Source organism: Oreochromis niloticus, linkage group LG4 (assembly GCF_001858045.2).
Source record: "Oreochromis niloticus isolate F11D_XX linkage group LG4, O_niloticus_UMD_NMBU, whole genome shotgun sequence".
NCBI classification, from domain to species: Eukaryota; Metazoa; Chordata; class Actinopteri; order Cichliformes; family Cichlidae; genus Oreochromis; species Oreochromis niloticus.
In genome coordinates, this window is record NC_031969.2 from 28,558,998 (window position 1) to 28,582,748 (window position 23,751).

Sequence of the window (23,751 nt, forward strand, 5' to 3'; positions counted from 1 at the left end):
TATGCTAGCACAGCCATGTCTCTCCATATTCATGATTTGAGTTTTGCCCAAATTACATTATTTTTGTTATTCATAAACCTTGCATTTAAAGTTTAATCATGCATGACAGCTCAGCTGTCAGCCTTGTTCAGAACTAGATACAAGTGACTTATGAGGATAAATGTGAACTACCTACACAAAATCTGATCAAACTAAAAATCTTAATTGATCATTACAGTCTGTAATAGGAAGACACATTACGATCACCATGTCTCCATGTGTGAATGAACAGGACAGAGTGCTGGGCTGCTCTGACAGCTGATATCTGCTTATGTCTTTTTGTTTAAAAAACAACAACAAAACAGACTTGGATCAGGTTTTTTGTAGGTGTTTCATATTTATCAAAACACATGGAATGTGAATATTTGTAATGTAACAAACATGCCTTAGAAATTTCTTTCCAAATTAAAACTTGCGTGTTATACTTAACAGTGTAAAATCACCACACATGTTTATTTTCATGTGTGGTTACATTCTCTTCTTTACACTGGCATCAGTAGTATAACCTCAACTATGTGGGAACCTCATGAACTAAGAAAATATGACCCCACTGATTAAAGAAAAAAACTGAAAATGAAAAAAAGGAAAAATGTTTAAATATACATTCAGGTGAACTGACCCTTTAAAGACCTCTACTGCTTAATGAAGCTTTGTCTCCATTCTGCAGGTCCAGAACTGATGAAAGACACTAGAGGGCAGCCAATACTCATCTATAAACCTTTCAGCCCGGGTCTGGACTGTCTGTCGCCTGCAGCTCCACATTCAAACTGAATTATACTGTGAAATAGGATTACGTGTCAAGCAATGCAATGATTGAGCACAATTGTTGGAGTTTGCCAGGAGAGAGGAATAAAAAGGGAAATACACAAACACAAATTCCTATTTGTCATGCTGATGTGAGTCGTGTGTGAAACAACATTAAGATAAGTTGATCCTGGGTGTCAAATGATGGGTATCTTAGCATCCACAATGCTTCTTCTTCTTTTCTTTTTTTTTTCTTCAAATGAGTAAAAAATAGCAGCAGCTCTCCCCAGAGAGTATACAGGCTGAGTTATGGCTCCATAATTATGTGCAGGAGTGAAAGTGTGCGTATAAATGAACGTGCTGCGTTTTAAAAAGGAGTTTTATTATGGTTGCTGTTTCTTCAGATTGTGGGCTGGGGAGCCGATCTCCCTTTATAGGTTATGTTTCCTCTCCCAAAGAGCTCGCTCATACCTAGGGTAACTGAAGAGGCTTGCTTGAATTATACAGAGGCACGTTTAGTGTTTGAAATAATCCAATAAAAAAGAGAGACAGATCAAGAAACCTTCTCAGTTGATGAGCTCATTCCCACCTTCCATCAGCATTTCCTGCATCATAATGAGCAGCAAATCTGTATGTGTGCACACAGGCAGATGGCTGGACTAGAGCGGCTGTGTTAAAGAATTTATTTTGCCCTAACTCTTTGAAGTTTTAGTCACACTAGATTGACAGGGCTTCCTCTCCTCCAGTGACCCCTCAGGTATTACCTAGCTCCTTTAGGGGTCAGGTCCCACAGAATGCATCCAGTTGAGCCAATTAACCCCATGAACTGAGATCAATAAACCCTTTTATTGTTGCACACAACACCATATGCATTATTAGAAGCTAGTAAAATAACATTAACAAAGGGTTTAAATGGCTAAATCTGAGATAAAGCAACACAGATATAAAAAGTTCTGACCTAGTGACAAAAAGATATAGACCAGGTCTTCCTCTAGTGCTGCAGTGTGTGTAAAGATACAGGGAGTACAGCTCACGTAAAGCTCATCTATGAGTGCAATTAAGCAGAAATCGAGCCGCTGGGAGCCAGGGGACCTGTGTAGTGATATCACGCATTTCAGTCCATTAACCTGCTTCTAATGAACTGAGTGTTATTGGGGAAAACGCTTTATTAATCACACCGGACTGAGGTGACGGTCACTGGTTCATCGGGGCTCACCATATACGTCAATACCCTTCAGCAGGGCTCCAGTTCGGTGTCCTTTGGGGAGGACAAACAATCTGACGATACCGTGTACGATGTGACCACGTGTGTGAGGATCAAACGCATTCTAGGAGATCCACAGCTCAGCATTAACCTCCTCAGTTACCATATGACAAGAGTTGTTTTTGTTGTGACAAGTGCAGTGTGAAAAAAGATCCAGTCTTTCCCAATCAATGTTTTTCACCCACCCACAGTGATGATTATATTTAATGAAAGGGTTGCTGGTGAGAAATGCCCACAGAGTTGTCAGTGGATTAGTAAGGCCGACTGCTGTAGGCTGAAAAACTCATGTCAGAAATACTCACAAGGGAATGGAAAACACTCAAGCCCTCACACAAGTGGGACAGATGTTTATCGTTGTGTAACTACTGGATATTTATGTTTACTGTAACTTATACAATTATATGTTAGCTCAACTGAGTAAAGAGAAAGTAACTGAAAGAGGGAGATGCTAGATAGGTGGGAAGAAAGTGAGATAAGGGAGGGGGTAAGAGGGAAACAGAGATTGGAGACTGGAGAAAGAAGGGGACAGACACAAACACATGGGTAGGGGAAGGGAGTGAGGTAGAGGCAGAGTGAGAGAGAGAGAGAGAGAACTGTTAAAACGTCTGTTTGCTCTTGCCAGTCTCAGCATCGCTCAGTTTCTGCAGGAGGCTGCAGCTCCATCCCTCCCTCCAGGATCTCCACTGGCACCAGTGACCAGATATGATCTACCCACCACCCTGTGTACCCGTCTAACTCTGAGCCGGAATCGCTTCATTTTTGCATGGATGATAACAGCCTTCCGCATGTTCATGGATTTCTCACACCATATGTAATCTGACTCAAACACGGGATTGGTGAAAAAAAAGTAAAGACAGTAGAGAATCACTCCAAGTGGTTTCCTACGTTTTTTAGGTCTGTGGTAACAGCACTTGAGTCAGCCATGGGCATGGGACCGTGCGCCAGCCGAAAGGGACCGGGTGCTGTAGGAAGAGCATCTTCCTGAAGGAGGAAAAGCCCGTTTTCGGGAGTTTTCTGTTCTTACCATTAACAATTTATATTCTTTTTTTCTTTTTCTGTTTTTCCTGCCGGGGCAGGGGACTGTGGGTTTTACGCGCCGGAATGATGCGTCCCAACCGAGGCTTCATCCTGCTCCTCCTCAACGGAACCGCTTGTTTGGTAAGAAAAGAGTGGGAGTGTGCAAAAAAAAAAAGTCACACTGGGGTCTTTATGCATCTTTCTCCGAATTACCTCAAAATATCTTGTGCGTCAGAACGAACCGTAGAGGAAAAACTTCCAAACTCCGTGATATACGCTAATTAAAGGGGAAATGTTTGCGCAGACGTGCGTGGATAGCAGCTGACAGCTTAGATTAATTTGATGGAAATGATAAATTACGAGACGTGCAGGTCATTTGTGCTTCTTACAAAGATGCAGAGATAATCCTGGACTGCTGCACGACAGCACTGTGTTCACCGCAAACCAAATTCTGCTGATGTCTGGTTTGTTTGTTTGTTTTTTTTGCTATCACTAGTAATTGTTAAGACAATAACATTCACTCTGACCCCGCTCGTCTCGGGTACGCCGGGCACAGTGTCACTATTCTCGGGGGACACTCGTGCTGGCAGCGTGCTGAGCGCACCGTGCCATCGGTGTTTGTCACAAATCTGTTTTACTCTGTGCGTCTTTGGAGCTGCTTCGGTCCTCAGCACTGTAAGACTGTCAACAAACACTACATGTCCATTAAAAAGTTACAGTGTTACAAATTTATGATTTACTTTATCAAATCAACTCTAAAATATCAAACGCAAAACTGTGAATCAACTGAGGAAAAGTTTATTTAACCTTCCGTGAAAACCAGGCGTTATAGAAATGCATTATACACAAGATATAAGCCACATTTCAGCACTCTTTAAATTATGGCTTTGATTTGATATAAGCTGTAGCACCTTTACACTATAGGGCCATGCCCCAAGGTTCTTGTGTGTGAAACGGTACAGCAGAATCAGCAAGACAAAAGCTTGAATACTTTTTCATGTGAAAGATCCACAGAAAGATAAAAGCGCTGGTTTGTTTTTGTAGTCTTTGCTGTGAGAGCTCTTACCTTATTGAAAGATGTGATTAAAGACTGAATTTATACAGTAGGTGGAGAGAAATTTATGAGATCTAATTCAGCAAATTAATGCTAAATGGATTCATACACAACACCCCTGCCATCCTATAATGGATATGTAAACACTGAAGTTTCTGTAGCTTAAATAATACTGCCAGCATTGCATAACCTTACAATTTAATTTGGATCACCCACTCCTCTTTCATGTGCGCTTCTAGATTTATTAAAAAGCAGCCTTTAATGAGAAGTCAGCTCTTAAATCGCATGAGAAAACTTGAAAACATCCTTCTGTTCGGAAACCCCTAGGCTAAGGGTAGCTCAGTCATCTCAGGGCCCAGGGAATGAGCAAGATCCAAAAAAAAACATGAGTGACTGAAATACTGAAGTGAGGTTGAGTGGCTGTTCAACCCGTTTGTGACGGCATTCCTTCAAGGATGACCTTGTGGTTTTCATATTAAGGTATTATTCAGATACTCAGAATAAAGTGATAGCTCTTTTGAGGATCTGAGGTCTAACAGACAGTGGTTGTAAGTGACTTAACAGACTCAGTGATATTCTTGGCTGAGACGGAGCTCTTTCAACGGATTCTTCTGTTCTCTGTGAAATATGAGACCACACGCTGTCTTAAAATATGGGGGACGAGTGCCTTTTCAGCTGTCGTATAACTAGATACAAGAGTGGGGATAATAGGCTTAACACTCACTTGTTGTTTTGGTTCTGGAAGCGTTTTGTGAGCTGCAGGGCTGCAGCCTATTGTAACCCAGAAGGTCTGTGGCTAAATGATAATGACATTAATTAGAGCCTTTTTTTCTCCCTCTCGCCAGACCATGTATCTATGAAAAACGTACACGGCATCCCTCAGCAGGGAATCTTGGGTAATTCATTAGCCCTGTGACACTGATAAATTATGGAGCAATTAATAAATTAAGTAACTTTTTATTAAGTAATGGAGCAGTGATTAATAATCACATGAGCCTGCTATGCATTAAAAATTCGATTTGGATGATTTCTGTTGTAATAGCGCTGCAATTTTCAGAGAGGGTTCAGTCTCGAGGGATCTTTTGCAAATGGCTACTAATACAGACGACTATTAACACAAGGTGCCACTCTGGTTGTTGTTTATGTGATGAATGATGTGTTTCAAATGTTAATTATCCCCTGAATTTGAATGAAGGGTTATGAATAATAAAAGCCATCTCAGTTGTATAATTGACTGCTTGAGAAATTATGTTTATTTTTGGCAGCAGTTGGAGTTATTTTTCATCAGTGAAGCTCAGCAATCTGACTGCATTTGTTTCACTAAACTAAATCGCTAGAGTGATTTTTCTCAAGACAGTCTATTGAATACTTGGGATGAAAGTGAGAGTCAGCTCTAATGTGAAAATTTCCAGTTTTGGAAGGGCAAATAGACAGGTGTAGGCAGATGTAAGAATGAAAGAAAAGAGCTGGAGTGAACCAAGATATTGGTGCTAGAAAAGGAGTCAGCTAAACATCTGCCTCAGAGGTTTATACCCCTAATTGACAGTCATCACAGATTCTGTGTGATTTTCACAGAATTACACATGTTAATCCACACGGAATTACAAACGCAGCCGTGTGGATGAACCAGGGTTGATGGGATGAAATCTCAGACCAGCCAGTGAAATCTGGGAGGAGTGAGGTCAACGAGATGTGCAGCTCTCTCTTTCAACAATCTTAGGAACTATCAATAGAAGAATGAAGTGTCCTCGAAAAGGGCATTGAACTCTGATGCTCCGGTGAGCTGCAGAATTTCTTCTCTGCAATTGTTTGAAGAACCAAATGCATTACTCGAATTCAACACGGCACATTTGTGTTATTTTAGACTGGAAAATGCAAACCTAACTATAATTTTACTGACAAGGAGAATTGCGTCTCTACAGTTCAATAAATGGAGATATTCAAAAAGAGCTTTTTGTTAAGTAATTTTGCGCTGTAACCTTCATGTATTAAAAATCTCTGGGGGAACGTAGGCTTGACTCTTTGTGAATCACAGATGCTCTTTCTCACCAGATTTTTCTGGAAGGGGTAGCCCCAGGTAGCCTTTCTGTGGCCGTGAGAGACAGAACCGCTTTATGCTCACACTGATTGCTTTCTGCACAGATGCAGACACTGGCCATCATGCTTGATAACTGAATTTCACTTCTGTAGCTGAGCACCGAATGTCACTTTTTACAAATTGAATTTCTGTGGAGACATTCATACATATTTGAAGGTCTACATGCCACACTTTTCGCTCTGCGTGTAAGTAATTTGAAAAAAAAGAAAAGAAAAGAAAATGTGACACTTTGAAGAATTCACACTGGGAAATTGGGAACTAGTGCTGTTCTGTTTTCTCTTTCTTAACTTTTACTCACACCCTCCATTTGACTTTGCCATCAGCAAGGAAACACTTACTCAAGACGGCGAATCAATTAATAACAAATTGTGCTGTTACATTTAAAGCTGGAGAGCCAAAATCAGTTTTGTGACAAAGACAAGATTTTACATCACAGAAGCATAACAGCACAAAAACTGAGACAACAAAAGACATTAAATCCAGGCAGCTTTTGCTGTGTGTGAAACAGCAGAAGACAGCGTGGTGCAGCAAACGCACTCTGTGCAAACCTGAAGATTTGTGCGTGTAGTTAAAGAGCAGAGGCTGCCTGACGCTAATTCTAACCACATCAGACTCCCCTCTCCGTTCTGGCCTGTCACAAACTCTTAGATTCATGTTTCTTAGATACCTGTCCTCCTAGCAGGGTCACTGACCTTGTCCACCCAGATACATACCACCTCATCTTGCGAAACAAATAGAAGAAAACTCAGTCCGATGCTGCATACATCGCATGTAGTCACAAACGTGTACAGCCGCACCAGACCGAGCGCAGTTTTTTTCTTCAGCTTCCCCACTCTCGTCCTCTTTGCCATCTTATAAACTTTCACTCTGCACCTCTCATCCCACGCAGATGCTGGAAACACAAAAACTCATTCATAATTGTCAAATTTCTATCATAAGGGAAGGTCAGCTCTGTATCCATGCAAGCCGAGCAGTCTACTGTGCTGAGGGTATGTGCCGTATAGTTATGAATGTCATAACTAGGTGACGTGAAGATGAAAATGATTATCTCATTATATCTTTATCATCAGCAGCAGAAAATGCACTTCACGTTTTATCCATCAACATAGAGGAAAATGACAATTCAGGTCATACCCTTCAAGCAAGTAGTGATTAAATAACCAAAAAAGTTTACTTAAAGATCTGATCTTCAGTATCAATAGGAGTCGTTTTTATTTAGGAAACTAAAAATCTAATGGACTTGTAGATAATAGTGTTTTTAGGCTAAACCACTTCCACATAATTCTTAATTCTGGGGTAATGATAGGAAGATAAGTTAAACAATATCCCCTTGTTACTGATGAAAACAACATTTTGAGTTTATTATTATTACAGCATCAATCACTTTCAGCGTTTAGTTACATGAGCTTCTGGATCTAGCACTATTTGTATTTTTTCCAGATCATTTTGAAAAAAATATGCAAAGTACTTTATCATTGCTAAGATTAGTGTCTTTTTATTAATAATGCATTTAGAAAAGTAATTGGTTTGCTCAGATAATTCGGGCATCCTTGAATATTGCTTAAAATTGATGTCTTTGCTTTTTTTATTCTCTTCTCGTCACTTGACTTGTGTGGCTCTGGCGCTATTTTCCTCTTTGTTTCATTCGAACAAATTAAACAGCTAGGAGCAGTCGCACAACATATAAACAACATATAAACATGACGCAGCAGCGGATGAGCAGTCCTGGACAATCTTTGTAGCCTATTGCTTGCAGGGTAAAACGGCTTGAGTTATGAACATGCACAGCATGTAGGACCCCAGAGGTGCACCTCTCCACCACCCCCGACCACCCAGTGAGCCCCTCCCACAGGCTCCAGCCAGCCCCGTAGCAGAGACCCAGACAGACAGAGAGAAAGCACACACCCTGACACACTGACAGCCCTTCATATTGAAGCGCCAAGCTGTCCTCAGACAGAATACGTTGTCTCCTCAAAACCAGCACAATTTACTGTGGCATTGCTTTCTAGGAGACTGCAGGGAAGACAGAGCAGACCCTGAAAGAATATCTGTAGGTTTGTCTACTGGTTCAGATAGTGAAGTGTGGATTACAGTGCACAGCTTAAAGAAAAATGACTCGTTGCCTCGGGTATAATGAGTGGGTGTAACTCCCCGGGGAGCCAGATAAAGATGCGCATGACTTTCGCACAAAGGAATAACTAAGGATGGGAAAATCCATAACCGACATTTTAATTTCACAGAGCTTCTGCTGGAGCTAACAATAGTCAAAGTTGTTTGAATGTTTTCTGAAAATACAAACTGTAATAGGAAGTATCAATATAAAGTGAAGCTTTCATTGTTTTAAAATCTGTAGGCATCTCAGCAATAGTGGAAAAGGCAATATGGGACCAGGGGATTTGGGTTTATTTGAAAGGGGAACACTCGGCTGTCAGTGTAGTTTAACACTGAAGAAAACCAAAGCTTTCATGCTGACCTCATCACGGTGTTGCTTGAGCTGCCACACCAGACTGAAACCAGTGTGCAGAAGCCCATTAATATTCTCATTTCTCTCAAAATCTGTAAACAGTCTGTTCTGCATGACTGACCATCTAGTATGCAGTTTACCAGCGTGCCGACCAGTGACGGTACAGTGATTTTCAGGGTCAGAGTGGTGCACATGTCCAGACAAGGCCTGCTGAGAGTCTATACAGGGGTTTCCAATTATAGGAAATGCACAGCCATGGATAATGGGAATGTTTTTGCAAAGCACATTGATTTCTGATTTTTTATTGCATTGCTACATGAAACATCAATTTGAGGAGTTACACAGATCGCACAATTACTCTAAAAAGCCATCTCTAAAGTGACAACTAAATGTCTATTAACTGTTTAAGCTAAGGTAACTTGATTTATCAATCCATTTTTTCCATTTCATTAAAAGAAACCAACATTGATTTTTAGAGAGCTTTATCATGGTCATATTATTTATGTTTTATATTTACCGTTTTATAGTTGCAGGACACAACATTAATGTTAACAACTGTCATTTGAGCAAGATATTATGTAAGAATGGTTAAAAAAAAATGATGGTTTAATTTCAAATATGCAAATCATATGCACATACTTTTCCAAAATAGACATTTAAACATTGAACAAAGCCAGGTTCCCAATTCTTCTTGGCACATTAGAGTCAAAGGGTTTTCATAGAGGTGCCTTTGGCAATTTCCTTTCATCACTTCATAAATCTAAAAATGCTCTCAGTTATCACTATGGTTATAGGAATAAAATGTACCATGAAGCAGGCTCTTAATGGTAAAAGAAAAGGAACAAAACAAGAAAATTACCTTCATAGATAGATAGAATAAAGCTCTATCTACAGGGCTACTTTACCTATAGCATCTCTCCTTTAGAAACTGAATCGTGTTTCTGTTCCGCTGGTGACATTTCCAGATTGTGTCCAATCCAGCTGAGATGGACTGCAGAGTGTCAAATGTCTTACAAGCAAGCACTTGTGATCACATTTCCCCTTCCTGCTCACATTTGGTTTAATCAGTTAAAACACTGAAAAGTCTAAATTCAGCTAGAAGATTGCTGAGACGGCTGGAACTTCAGACATCTAAGTGTCTGACCTGTTTGCCATATGTAAATGAGGTTTACATATTCACTTTAGCAGCTTTATGTGTATGCCACTCGTGATGCCAGACAGAACCTCAAAGCAGTCGGCTAGGCGTGCGCGTTTACCATGCTAATGTGAACACATCTAGCCCACGTATAAATTAAATGACAGTGACCCAACATATTCTCAGTTCAACCACAGCTGTCCGCTAATGAGAGAATCCCAAGATTCAGGACCTTTTTAGAGCTACTATAAGTGTAAAAGGAGCCCATTCACACAGTTACACACTTTCTCAGCTGGGAGTTGCACAGCTAAACCATTGTCTGATTTGGCCACTCAGCACCTCTCCACTGAAGCAATTTAACAGCCTCCCTCAGGAGCATATTAATGGTGGTTGTGCAGGAATGACAAAATTATTTTCATTTATATGTGTTCAAAAATTAACAGAAAGACTGTCGCACTGTATCAGACAACAGCCCTTAATAAAAAGGGCATTTAACTGAGGGTTTTATGCCTCCATGAGACAATCCTGCAGTCCTCCCAGCCTTTACCAGACAGGTATGACTACTGTAGCAGTGGCTTTAATCAGCTGAGTCTCCCAGCCCTTGCTTTGGTCCCCACTCTGTGGGGAATAACTGGGGAGAAACCATCCCCTGCTGCCACTTTCCATCCTCCCTCGCACTGCCAACTTGTCGATATCTTATAATGTAAAAATTTGATAGCCAATTCAGAGTCTAGCTTCAGTCTGAGCATACAAAATGAGCTCAAGTCCTGTGGGACCGCACAAGTGAACATGTCCAAAATGGGCTGGTAAAAAGAAGGGTGGAGGATGCAGAAAGACAGAGTATGTTAGAAAAAATAGTTTCGAATAAAAAAGATTCAGTGTATTGAGTTTGTTCACGTACCGCAGATCTTAGTTCCAGTGACCCCAGAGAAGCTGGAGTAAATTATTCATTAAGAGTCAAATGGCTTGTTTCTTGTGAAATTACCTTTCTCTCGCTCACCTCTTCTTGGATCTACACTAGCTAGAAGAATAATTAGTTATAAGGGCACAGCCATTTTCAGACTTTAATCATGTAACAGAGAAATCTCCTGCAGTGAGCATATTACATCTGGAGATGGGGAGAGGAGGCGCGGGCGGGGCGTGGGTAAGGTGGTAGTGTGAATGAAGCATTGACTAACACTTAAGAAATCTGAGCTGCCTCGGTCTTTAATTAAAAATTGATGTCATATTAGAGATGAATATTTCAACTCAACAGCCAGAGGAAAGTGGAGTGCTTATTGAACTTGTCAGCTCTGCAGGACAAGCACATGCTTAAGCCCCATCGGGTGGCCCCCACTGAAGGATTCAATCAATAAGTTTACTCTTTTCCAGCTCATGCATTCATATAACACGCAAAGATACATATGTAAGCTGTATGTCAGAAAATTGACAAACTAAATTCAGCTCAGGTGTCCCAACAAAGGCTTCACCATAAACCCTATGATGAACACTACCATGGCAATACCATTTTAGCTAATAAGGCAATCCATTGCAATATTAGCATTCATTTAGACTCTTTGTTTCCCACTGATTGCATTTTTATTACATTTTGGTCCCTCCATTATAAACATCTAATTCTTGAGCTGCAGAATTTACCACTGTGTTCATGAGATCTGATGCTCAGCAGCCAGTGTACAGTCAATGGGATTTGAAGTGTTTTCAATAGGAACAAGTACATGCTGTGACCGAAAACAAAGCCTGAAGATCAGTGAGAGAAAATCGGAGGAGTACTGAAAACCCAACACATTCTCATCTCAAAATGTAACATACGACGCCATATGACAAATCATCGGTATGTTACGCGGTTAGAAACATGAGGAATGAATCTACACATGTACATTTATTTTAGTTTCTCATCATTAATTGCTTTGGAAAACACTATTTAATATGATTAGGGATAAGATTATGATTAGGATTAAGGTTAGGGTTAGGCCTGGACACGGCTGGAACTTGTGTTACCGCCGGGAGTGTCATTCTATTGGATTCCATCCACAATCCCGTGCGTATCATGGTGACATGGACGATTACCTTTCGCGTTCCTATGGGATGTCTCGGGATGTGATAAATCGTCAGTATGTTACATGCTGGGAATGAGAACGGTCTTGAAAACCAAGACAGTCTGCTGAAAGACAATAAGACCGGCACAGTTAATGTAGTTTTGTTGCTACAACTCCTTTTTACAACAGTAGTTGATTTAATGATTAAATTTTTTGTTTTGAAAAAAATATCAGAAACAGTACAAAACAGAACAAAATGCCAAATCCTCATTGAGAAGGAAAAAAAATCTGAAGTTGACTACCTAATCTGTTCACAGTAGAGATGCGAAATCCATGTAGCTCTTCATCTCTGAAGTATATTTTGCAGGATATCTCCAACAGTCACAAGTTACGTCAGAATGTGTAGACTACTTCTTAGAAACAGTGGTCTATCACCAGTCCCTTACTTCTGTGAGTTATGGTGGAGATTTTACTTAAGTCACCCCATGATCTCTGTGCTATATTATGGCAACAGAGTGTTTCTGTCACCAGGGGAAAGGGGTTAAAATGGTGTACCTGTCACAGTAACAGGCTGATTATTGCCTGTGGAGCAGCCAGGCTTCTGAGGATCGCTCCCCTACCATACGTCCTGCTGCTAGAGAGGCTTGGGGCCTGTGCTCACTGAGGCTGAATGACTCACAATTACCACAGCGACAGAGCCCGCAGCCACCTCCCATCCTCTCCAGCCGTTTCACTGACTCACTTAGTGCACATGACAAATGACAAAATCACCCCGAACCTCCACCCCCTCACTAAGACCTGATTGCCCATCGCCCACACTTTGCCTACAGTACTTAAAGCTGGGATACATCTTGCCAAGCTTCATGAAACAAAACAAACTTACTCTGAGATAAACTTCTTCTGGTTTTTCAAAGCAACATTACACTGTGTTGCAATATATGGCTGGTTTATGTTGTATATTTTAGGATGACCTAGTGAACAATAAAACTTTGGTATAGTGGCTACAGCCCTGGAACAACCGCGCATTTTCTAACTCTTTAAAACACTTCTTAAAATTTTATGAAACGGATCATTAAAAAATGCAAGGTACTCACAGTACATCATCATCTGTTAGATTAGATTATAAATCTGAAAGCATGTGGCTTATATAAATACCCAAAGCAGATGGCATTTAGTGCTGGATTGTTAACAAAACAATGTTTTTGTTTCCCAAATACAAAAACATTCCCATAAAGTAAAGCAAAACGTTCTGTTTTTTCACTCTGAAAATGAAACTGATTTCAGTTATTCTACAATATCTTAAATCATAAGCTTCCTGTACTTTCATAGTTAAATCCAAAGGGGATAAGAATTGTAGCATTGTGCACTTTTTCAGAAGGTAGCACTGTCATGTGCTACCATATAATGTGTGACTTCATTTACCTTTAAGATACATCATTCAACAGTGAAACCACAAAGACTACTATTCATTTATTGCCAAAAACACAATTCCAGTTACAGGTATTGTGTTTGGACTGGTGCACAGAGTGTGTTCTGTTACTCTAGTAAGTGTTGTCGCTCTAACTCAGGTTTTCTTCAGAGCCAAATTAAGCTCATTCTTCCATTTGCCTTTGACAATGATGCTGTACACTGGATCTGACACTTCCAGCAGTGCCAGACATTTAAATCTTCTGTTTAACAATAGCACAGCGTTCACTTCATCTCTACTCCTGCAGCCCAGCCTCTCTGACTCCCTAATGAAGACTGTGCAAAAGAGGGAAGGAGGAGGGATACTTTGCTTAATGTGTAAGCTACAACAAAGCATGTTGCAATATGTTTCTGCTCAGATACGAGCACTGGCACCATCTGAGAATTGCTGGCAAAGTGATGAGAATCTTAAAACAAATGGGCAGTTTCATAGAAACTGTAGGACACCGCAGGGGCTCTTGAGTGCTATCTGGGGAGGCAGGCAGATTGCTACCCTCTGTGCCCAGCAGCCATGGGCTCACTGAAGAAGAGAAATCAAACACAAACTAGTCCTTCAATAGAAGCCATGGGTAATGGTATGTCATCAAAGTCATCCTGTCTAGCCTCAACTTTCCTGTCTAAAAAGAAAATGAGAGAAAAAGAAAAAAAAACAAAGATATGTTTGAAAAGATTAAAATCAATAAGTCTAAGCGCTTTTGAATTTTGGTTCATTATTAATGAGTTTGGGATTCTCAAAGAAGCTATCTGTTTCAAGAGGAAGGAGTCTTTGTCAGGACTGTTATCGGCCCCCGTGGGGAGACTGAAGGATCTAAGCGGCAGTGTAGCGTAGCAGCAGACAGGTAACTAGAGCAGAGGGCATCTGGCCTGTAACACCCCCATGGGAATAAAGCCAGATTAAGGGGAAAAGGGTGTCCTCTCATCTGAGTCCAAACACCAGACCACAACCACATCAGTGGGAATCCTTTCAAGACAGTTGAAATGCGATACACGTTGTTATGAAAGGAAATACATGTTTTTAGAGAGACAGAAAAATCAATATCACTGACTAACTGCAGAGCAAGTGAACAAATCTGAGTGAGCTTGAAAAACCTGCATAAAAAGGAATAAAAATGAGTCAGACTTAATAATCCTGACTAAGCCTGTATAAGGAAGCCCTGGCAGTCAAGACAGTAGATGGATCAGAGCACAGACAGAGATGCATGCATTATGCATCATTGTAAAATCTCTCTGGGCAGAGCGCACACACACACGCACGCACACACATACACAAACTTACCCCAGCGCTCGCATTTGCATCACTTATTGTTTGCATTTACCACAACTCAAAATTCACAAACGATGTGAGTGTGCGCTCCTTACTATCAGATCCAAAGGACACAACAATTCTGGATACCTCCATGGCACATTAGACAGAAGCTACCTGTTAATAGATCATTACCATTGAATAATTACCCATTACTTTGCAAGCACATTCACACACTCATCACAAAGCTACTGCTGAGCACAGCAGCACTATCTTATCTCCCTCCTTCCTCTTCCCCTCCCTTCAGTTGATGTTAACATCTGACAGCTTTGTGTGTCTGCCGATACAGATTTTTTCTTTAATTAAAACACTGGAAGTCTTAATTGGACATTACACTTTATTCTCAGGCCCTCCCGTTTGCCCACCTCCCCATCCTCAAACACTTTGATCCTCCAACCAAATGTTTCGAGGCCATAGTAGTTTCCCCATGCACTCATACCGGAGTGCTTAAGAAGCAAAAAGCTCACTTTAAAACAAGAAACATAGCTTAGTCTCTACTTTCCACTTTGACATTTTTCCTTTAGGATTTTAATACAAGGAAAAAAATCTTTCCAGTTGGATTATCTTGCAATTTTGTTCTGGTGAAAATTAATTAATTAATTTTAGTAACAGTTAGTATGTACAGTACATTTCCTGATTGCAGCTCTTCATTGTTTCAAAGCCTTTGCAGACAAATATCCACTTTCACAAATATTGATTAAACTGTTCAAGAACACAGGAGTCACACATGTCACGTGAATTCATTTATGATGTGGATTTTGTGCTTGAATCTGTTCTTTGAGCCCTCTGGCCTCCCAAGTAGCTGATGGAGCCGAGTGAGCTTAGGGAATTACTCTGCCTCTGTGAGAACTTGACATAAGGGAGTATTTCTTTCTCAGCCAAGGTAAACAAAAGATTTTAATAATAGCACTAGCGTAAAGTTATATAAATATATATAAATAAAACATTGATAGAATGTCAGTTAAAATCTCTCGAGGTATGAACATTAAATTAACTATTGATTAAACCGTTAATTTGGTTTCTGTCTACATTTTTTTCTACCTTGCTAATAATTGCTTATACCTTTTTTTTTTTTCTCCATTTACCTTCTCTGATCCCCTCCTCCACAATACTCTCCAGGTGGCACTGAGTCAAGAAGATGACTCCTCAAACTCCAAGAGCTCCTCAGATGACTCCTCCCAGACAGTGGGCCTCCTGGGCGGGCAGGCTTCGCTCTCACCCCTGAGCCGCTGGATGCTACACAGTAAAAGCAGAGCTGCTAACGCCACCTCTCTGGAGCTGCCCTACCACTCTCCAGTCCCTTTCTCCAAGCAGGAGTTTTCGAAACAGGAGTTCTGGGAGATGTTGGGCAGTGATCTGCTCAAACCTGACGCCTCGAACCCCAGGGTCAAACGTCGACCAATTGTTAAAACCGGCAAGTTCAAGAAGATGTTTGGCTGGGGAGACTTCTATTCCAATATCAAGACAGTAAGGCTTAACCTGCTAATCACCGGCAAGATTGTGGATCACGGTAACGGCACATTCAGCGTCTACTTTCGACACAACTCCACAGGCCAGGGCAACATCTCAGTCAGCCTGGTACCACCTGTCAAGGCAGTAGAGTTTGACCTGGAGCGCCAGAGTGTGGTCTACCCCAAGGACTCCAAGATCTTCAACTGCCGTGTAGACTATGAGAAGGTGGATCGCAGCAAACGCACCTCGTTGTGCAACTATGACCCATCCAAGACCTGTTTCCAGGAGCAGATCCAGAGCCACGTGTCCTGGATTTGCTCCAAGCCTTTCAAGGTCATCTGTATCTATATTTCCTTCTACAGTACGGACTACCGCCTGGTGCAGAAGGTCTGCCCGGACTACAACTACCATAACGAGATGCCCTACCTGCCTTCGGGCTAGAGGACCTGTAGGCGGGGAGGAGAGGCAGGAGGAGAGAGGAAAAGGGGGATGAGTGGGAGTGACTGCAACTCGTGAGGAGAAAACCAAGTCTGTGAATGTCATAGCGGCAGCGAGACACTTTAAAAAAAACCTCTCTGTAGCCTGACTGTTGTAAGATGTATAAACATATATGCAAAACAAAAAGTACAGTATGCAGATAATGAGGCATTCGGAATGCTTAACTGCAGTATTCATTAACTGGACTGGTAGGGAAAAATCAAAAACCGCCAACTTGCACATTCTTACCTCAGACCAGTTTCTATATGCCAACTTCTCGCCAGCTATTTCTCTCTTCCATTAAGTCATTTGTTAATGTTGTCTTAATGTCCTTTTAAACACCCTTTACAAAATTCTTCTTCTTCAAAGTCACAACGCAGTATTGCATCTTTGATATGATCCACTGGAGAGCTGATGCAAAATCAGACTTTATAAATATGGTAAAGTGCCACACTGACTGAAACATACCACAGGGAACATAAATCTTTTTTTTTCATAAAGAGAAGATGAATGTAAAGTGTAACCAACCATAGGACCATTCAGGTTACACTCTCAGTCTTTTTAAAGGGCATATATTTAATGTGAGGGAACGTCCACTCCCAGAACAATGTTTAAAGTCCCTCCTCACACTCGGTTTCTCTTTTCCCATCTGCATTCTCTGATGCAGCCACCCTACCGTATCACTGATGTGTAGTCTTTACCTGCAAAATCTAATCATAATATATCCTTCAGTTACATTACCCCAGTTCCATAAAAGAGAAATAGGAGGTAGAGAGAGGAAAAATAATAAAATTTACCAAAAAAAAAAAGAAAAGAAATTGCTCATTAAAGATTCAGGACCGGGGCTTAAGACAAGTTCAGTGTGAGGAAAATAACTAGATTCTGCATAGTGATAAAATTGGCCCTTCACTCTTAAGAGAGAAGGTAGGGGAGTGAAAGACGGGGAGATTCGGTGTGCTCTTTTAATTAAAGTGGAGAAGGAGACGTAGAGTATGCAGCGCCTTCTATTGTCCCCTCTGTATGAAAAAGATTACATTTTGTTGCCGTCAGGATTCCTGATTTCACGCCTTGATAACTTTGACTGTGTGAGGGAGATTGCTCTCTCACGACAAATACTGTGTTCACTAAAGTCAGCCCGTTATCTTGAATAAATGAAAATATTATCATAATAATTACATGTAATTTAATCTCCTTTAGAACTAATTATGGTTTCAATGAGAGGGCAAAACGTATTCCTGAAAATCAAGTCAGCGGGTAGGAGGATAAGAGGACGTTCACAGGGATTGCTGTGTTTTTGTGTGGTGGCAGCAGCCAAAGCTCAGCCCAGAATTAACTGCTCTCATTAAGATAAATGGCCACTGGCTGGCCCATCTCATGTTACTCTCACAAACAATATCAGTGGAGAGCAGCCACAATGGAGCTATGAATTAAATAGGGTGACATGTTGTGTGCTGAGAGGTTACCACTGTCCTGTTTATGAGGACACAATGCCTTCTTGGTTCATTAACGATGAACAGTCACAAGACAGGTGTGAAGAGTCATTAAACAGTGATATAAGATAACCAGTTTGATGCTAATGTACTGTGACATCAGTGATGTAGCCAGATCTGTCCACACACATGTGTGACTGCAACTGCACAGCAATCTCGCAAGTGGACCCAAGCAGCAGCAAAGTCACCATGAAGCCGTCCTCCTGTGGGGGGTAGCATAAGGCCAGACATAAATGCATTGCTCTGGCTGCGCTTTATGAGCTTAGAGAGCAAGAGTAGGAGGTTAAAAAAAACGAAAACAACCCGTCGTCAGCTAAAGATAGTAACAACGAGCTGTACATCTGCACATCAGAGACGGATTTTTAGTTTAGAGTGGGGTGATTCTTCTCTATATGCAACAAACAACCTGTGGCCCGGAGCAAATGTCAGCTGTGCACAAGCATGTCTGCAGGTGACAGATAGCTACACCACCCGCAGCCATTATAAATGGTGTTCATCTGTCTGAGTCAAACCTCTGTCTCCTTCTGCATGTTATTGTTTTATCTAAGCACATATTTCATAAATGCTTGGATGCCCTGCTTGTTGACAACACACTTATCTGTCTGCTGTGCCTCTTATTCCATACGTTTTGCAATCAACAATCACTGAAGGGATTTCCCTAAAGAGGCTCAATCAATCAGAGTTCCAACTATGTGAAAGCAAACAGAGGCAGATTTTGATTCAGCCACATCACAGTTACAGTCTGAGCTTCGTCTTTTTTTTTTTTTGGAAAGCATTCACAGAATCCCAGTGGAACATTCAAAACAGGGTTGACAACAACTCAAACTATAGACCTGATACTTGTCTGAAAGTATACTTGTTGTCTGAAAGTCCTTTTCCTTGACTGGAGGAAGTTTCACGTGTTTAAAATGCATCCAGCAGCTTGAAAGAACCACTGCCTTCTGCTCTGTTCATCCATTTCCTCACCCACCAGCTCTCTCTGCCCCTTCCTCTCCAGACACCCGCATGTTACTCAGCCATGTGCCCCGCCGTCTTCATGCTGTTGTCTCCTCCCCGCGTGTGACCTGGCTGACTGGCTTCAGCCTCTGTACCCTCCCTTATCCTGAAGTTGAACCCTGCTGCGGGTAGTTCCTCACTACTGCCCTGCCTGCCCTCCAGCACACTGTGCTGAGCTGAGCTGGCTAATCTCTGCGAGCTTAGTGTCGAGCCAAGTGAACATCGGCAGTGAGAACTCCTGTCTCCCCGCTATCTGTTTCTCTCTATAGTTATATCCCATCAAACAAATGTGTGTGCACACACAGTCTTAAGATGTGCTGGTTTAAGTATTTTCTTCTCTGCTGTTCAAAGCAGAGTTCGTACATAAACCCCTGGATTGTGAGGACGTGAAATCTCTTCGAGAGCGCGCCATTGTAGTGCCCATCACAGATATGGCCCAGTAACCTTGATATTCCTCTCCTCGTGTCCTGCAGGGCATCTGGAGAGAAGTTGGATACTCATATATGAAGGAATCAAACTGGTCAACATGAGCCCTCAACACTGTACCATTATAGAAAATATCAAGGACGCATGTTGGGCTACCCACTGAGAAGAAGCTCCTCACTCTGCTCCTTACCGATCCTCTGACATCTACAGCAATACTCTCACTGAGACTCCACCCTCTCTGCCTCTCCGGGGCGAGATAAAGAAAGGCTGCTTGGCAAAGCTGAAGAGAAAGTCATGTCGCTATGGGACGGTGTTGTTGGTGGCAGCAGCCTTATTGTTGACCCACCTGGTGCCAACAGATGTGGATTTTTTGGCCTTAGAGACTGCAAGACAACACTGATCCACACGACAAACATTAGTAACAAATTCAGACTGTCAAAAAAATAATTATACATATAAATAAATAAATAAATAAATATATATATATATAAAGGCTAAGAGTCCTCAGATCTGAATAAAGTTGTATTTAAATGTGGGTCATGAAGTGAAGGTTGTCTGTTTTACCTTTTTGTTGCTCATGGTTTTGTCATGTGGATGATATACTGTATGGATGAAATGATGGAATTTAATGTGGTTTTCAACATTTTAAAAATCAATAAAGTACACAGAAGTACTTGAGCCACTTCAGTTGTAGAGAAACAGGCTCCGGCATTAATATCTGGTTGTACTCTGTGTGTAGGAAGAGTGTGTCAACAATGCTGAAGTCTCTATTTTCTTGTATTTGCATACCCATACTGTGTGCCAAAGGCAAAGAAAAGATGTGACAAAATTTTTTGCCAAGGGCTCTTGCAGATTTATATGCAGAGAGAGAAAGAGGAAGAGGAAAAGAGAGTAAGGAGGAAAATGGGGTTGAGAGAGACCAAGGAAATATTTCAACTGGAGTGATGCATGAACATAACTTCATCCCCTAATTAGCCTCCTCTTTCGTTTTTCCCCCTCTCGTCTCTTTCACTCTCAATTTCTTTGTTGTGCGTCTTCGCACTCCTCTTTCATTTTAAAATACAACTGACATTACATTCATTCTACTTCTTAATTAAATCCCAGACAACTGTTAATGAGGAGACAGGTTCAAATATTCGGCTCACAACATCCCTTTAAACACAATCGATTAAGGCATGGCTAGCGGCAAAGCCAGGCCCTCCACCCCATTCCCTCCTCACCTCTATGTTCCTATAAAAGAGCTGTGTGCCTCAGGATAACCTTGCCAGAAAGAATGAAAGGGAAGCAAATAAGTCAATGTGGATAGAAAAGAATAGCAATCTTATTTTAGAAGAAAGCAGCAATTGAGGTTAATTTAAAAACTTTGAGCAGCATACTGGGCCAAACAAGCACATGGACACATATGCTGCAGGATGTGCACGGACATATACGGGATGGAAAATTCAGGCAGCAGTCACTGATAATACATATCAAGATTTTAGAACAAGTACAGAAAATGTTAGTTGTCCACAAAGAGAAAAAAACATCAAGAGTATTTGCTTCTCAAAGAGGAAAGGGCATTTGAGCATGAGTAATGAGAAACTGGACGATAGTCAATTGAGAAAATAACTAGTCACGGCACAGGGAGGTGGGAGAAGGCGTGAAAAGCTTAAAATGATAAATAGACATCCAGAAAATAACCTTGAGTTATGAAAACGTGTGTCTGGGGAAAAAATAAAAATACAAAAAAACCAGACAAAATATGAAACAAGAGACCAGGAGTGAAGACAACGGGGAACGGCACGCTTTGTTTTGAATAACAAGACTATCGGGTCTGCAATTTTATCCTGTGGAGTAACAATTATGAGTCATTTTACTTCATGACAGGTTACATCACAAAGTGTAGTATTGCTCTGCTAGTGGATATTGCACCTTACGACATCATCCCTTACTAACAGTGTTGACAGAGTCGAAGCTCAGGCAGGACAGGCTTATTTCTTCACACTTTAAAACAGGGATTAAATTAGTATACAAGCATGCTGATACACAAAACCGGAGTACTACTGATGGTTCTGATTTCATCAGTCGTCTGTTACTAATGTGTTCCTGGTTTCTCCTTGGCAACACTCACATCAGTCTGTAAATGGTAGAATGAGACAAATTTTCTCAGAATATCGCATTGGTTGTTTTTAACATTTTTAAAATCATTTTAATGTCTTTATTTCCCCCAGGATCTCTTGTAATATCAAATAGACTTGATGGTTTTTTCACCCAAAGAAAAAACTAATCTCATGACAAAAAACATGCATGGGTTGTAAATATGTTTCATTTTAAAAAGACCATATCTTAAATTCTGTATGAACACCTTCGCCCACCATTTGAGTGCCTGTAATCTTGTCCTACATCATGTTGGAGACCACAACTGCAGATCTTATAGAAACTGATTAGAGCTTTTGTTACCTGGATACCAACTCCATCCAGATGCAATTTATCATCATGCATTACCTCGCTGCACTTGCTGAATTTAAATGCACTTGATGTTCTTTGATATTCCGGACTGCATGCTGGGGTGGTCATGGTCATGCTTTTACTACGGGCACAAATGTAAAATGCAAATGTACACACGCACTCGTTTTATGCTAAGGAACACACACACGCATTCACATAAAGCAGTTTCATGCCCCAGCATCCTAATAGTCTCTGTGCACTGCCATGCCAATCATGTAACCCCAGGTAGAGTGGACAAGCAGGTAGACCAAGTCTGAGCATCATGGGAGACAGGGTACATCAGACAAGGACAAATACAAGATCAGCCACTCAACACCCCAAGCGCCTTTCATGAGGGAGAACTACAGCTTCCCATCTGCAATTCAGTGTAAGTCTACACAGGACTGGACATACAATGCAGGGCAAACACGCTCAACAGAGGCCAGAGAAGAGGCTGGAAAATTATAGTGTAGTGAAGGGGTTGAGGAAACAGCGGGGGGGTAGTTGAGAATGTGAAAGCTTGTTGCGAAAAAAGCAAAGATGGCCTAAGGCTACTACATGGTGGGAGGAGGAAAGAATAACTGAATAAACTAATTAGAAGGGCAAAATTTCACACACACCTCCATCGAGTCAGCACTCCTTATTTTCCCTTGAAAAATATGTTTTATCTATAAATCATTATTATGCAAAGAAAATAAGGCTTTAAGCTGGAAATACAATAATCAAAGCTCAGGTTTTTACACTTGATTGCATTGTGTAACACAATAACACAGAAGTTTGGGTTGCGGAGGGCAACAGCAGATAGCTTCACACGTCGATGTCAACACGGAAATGCAAGCTGTGCATCTGTGTCATGCAATGTGGCGGTATTAGCTGAAGGCCACGAGGAAGACATTAGGGCCATGATCTCTGTATTAGCCTGAAAAGAGGACACTTCCACTTAACTGAAGGAAGCGTTAGAGAGGAGGGGTGATTTAAATTCAGTGACAATGCTTTAAATACCAGCCAGGGATCACAGTTGTGCCCTTTGGCAAAGTAATTATTCACTCCCTTAGAAGACAATCAGGTGCGGATGTGCGGTCGTGCATGCGCACGTGCTTTTGACGGGGAGTGTGCCAGCATCTGTCTGTGTGCGTGTGTGTGTTCGAGTGAACTGTGAGGCAGCGAAGGAGGTGTGAAATGCTACAGTTTCTCCTCTTTTCATGTAACTGAGAAGTGTTTATGCCAAAGTCTTCAGAGGAGAGAAAAGGGGTGTTCAACTACCGGCTCGATATCAGGTGAAAACCGTGAGAAGGAAAAAGGAGGGAGACATAAAACAAGCGTTATTAAAGGTTAGCTTTCCACCTCTCCATCACTGTCTCTTGCCAGCCTGTTGTCCTCCCATCCATTATTTTTCTTCCTTCATAACCTTCAACCACAGGCATCCAGATCTCAGAGGGAGGAGCTCTTTCCTGCTGAGGCAAGACGGAGGCCCAGCCCAGGGGCTGAAGTGATGAGACTCATTCAGAAACTGTCCTTCAAAAACTGTAGTCTGATGGATTTTTTTTTTCGTTTTGTTCTGTTTCTGCTTCTAGATTTCCTAACACATCTTCAGTCCTTTCCTCCTGGCAATGCTTCATCTCCCTAGAGCTCCATCCACTGCTCCTAAGTTATCAAGTAGCCCCAACACACACACACGCAGCCACACTCAGATTTCTGTTTCTGCTGACAGTCTAGCCCTTCGTACTTCAGGGCTGTTGTTTGATAAGTCAAACACATAGTTAGGGGCCATAAAGCTTCTCGTTATCTACCCACCCCTCCCCCCGCGCACACACGTATACACA

At 41.4% G+C, this 23,751-nt stretch overlaps 1 protein-coding gene across 1 annotated transcript; it reads left to right on the top strand.

Moving 5' to 3' along the window:
• The first annotated feature begins 2,580 nt into the window (after positions 1–2,580).
• On the top strand, positions 2,581–20,149 carry LOC100693235 (neurexophilin-1). The gene is made up of 2 exons (XM_003442122.4): positions 2,581–3,205; positions 15,741–20,149. Exons 1-2 carry the CDS (start codon positions 3,149–3,151, stop codon positions 16,512–16,514), a joined length of 831 nt encoding a protein of 276 aa, XP_003442170.1. The 5' UTR covers positions 2,581–3,148; the 3' UTR covers positions 16,515–20,149.
• The last annotated feature ends 3,602 nt before the right edge of the window (positions 20,150–23,751 follow it).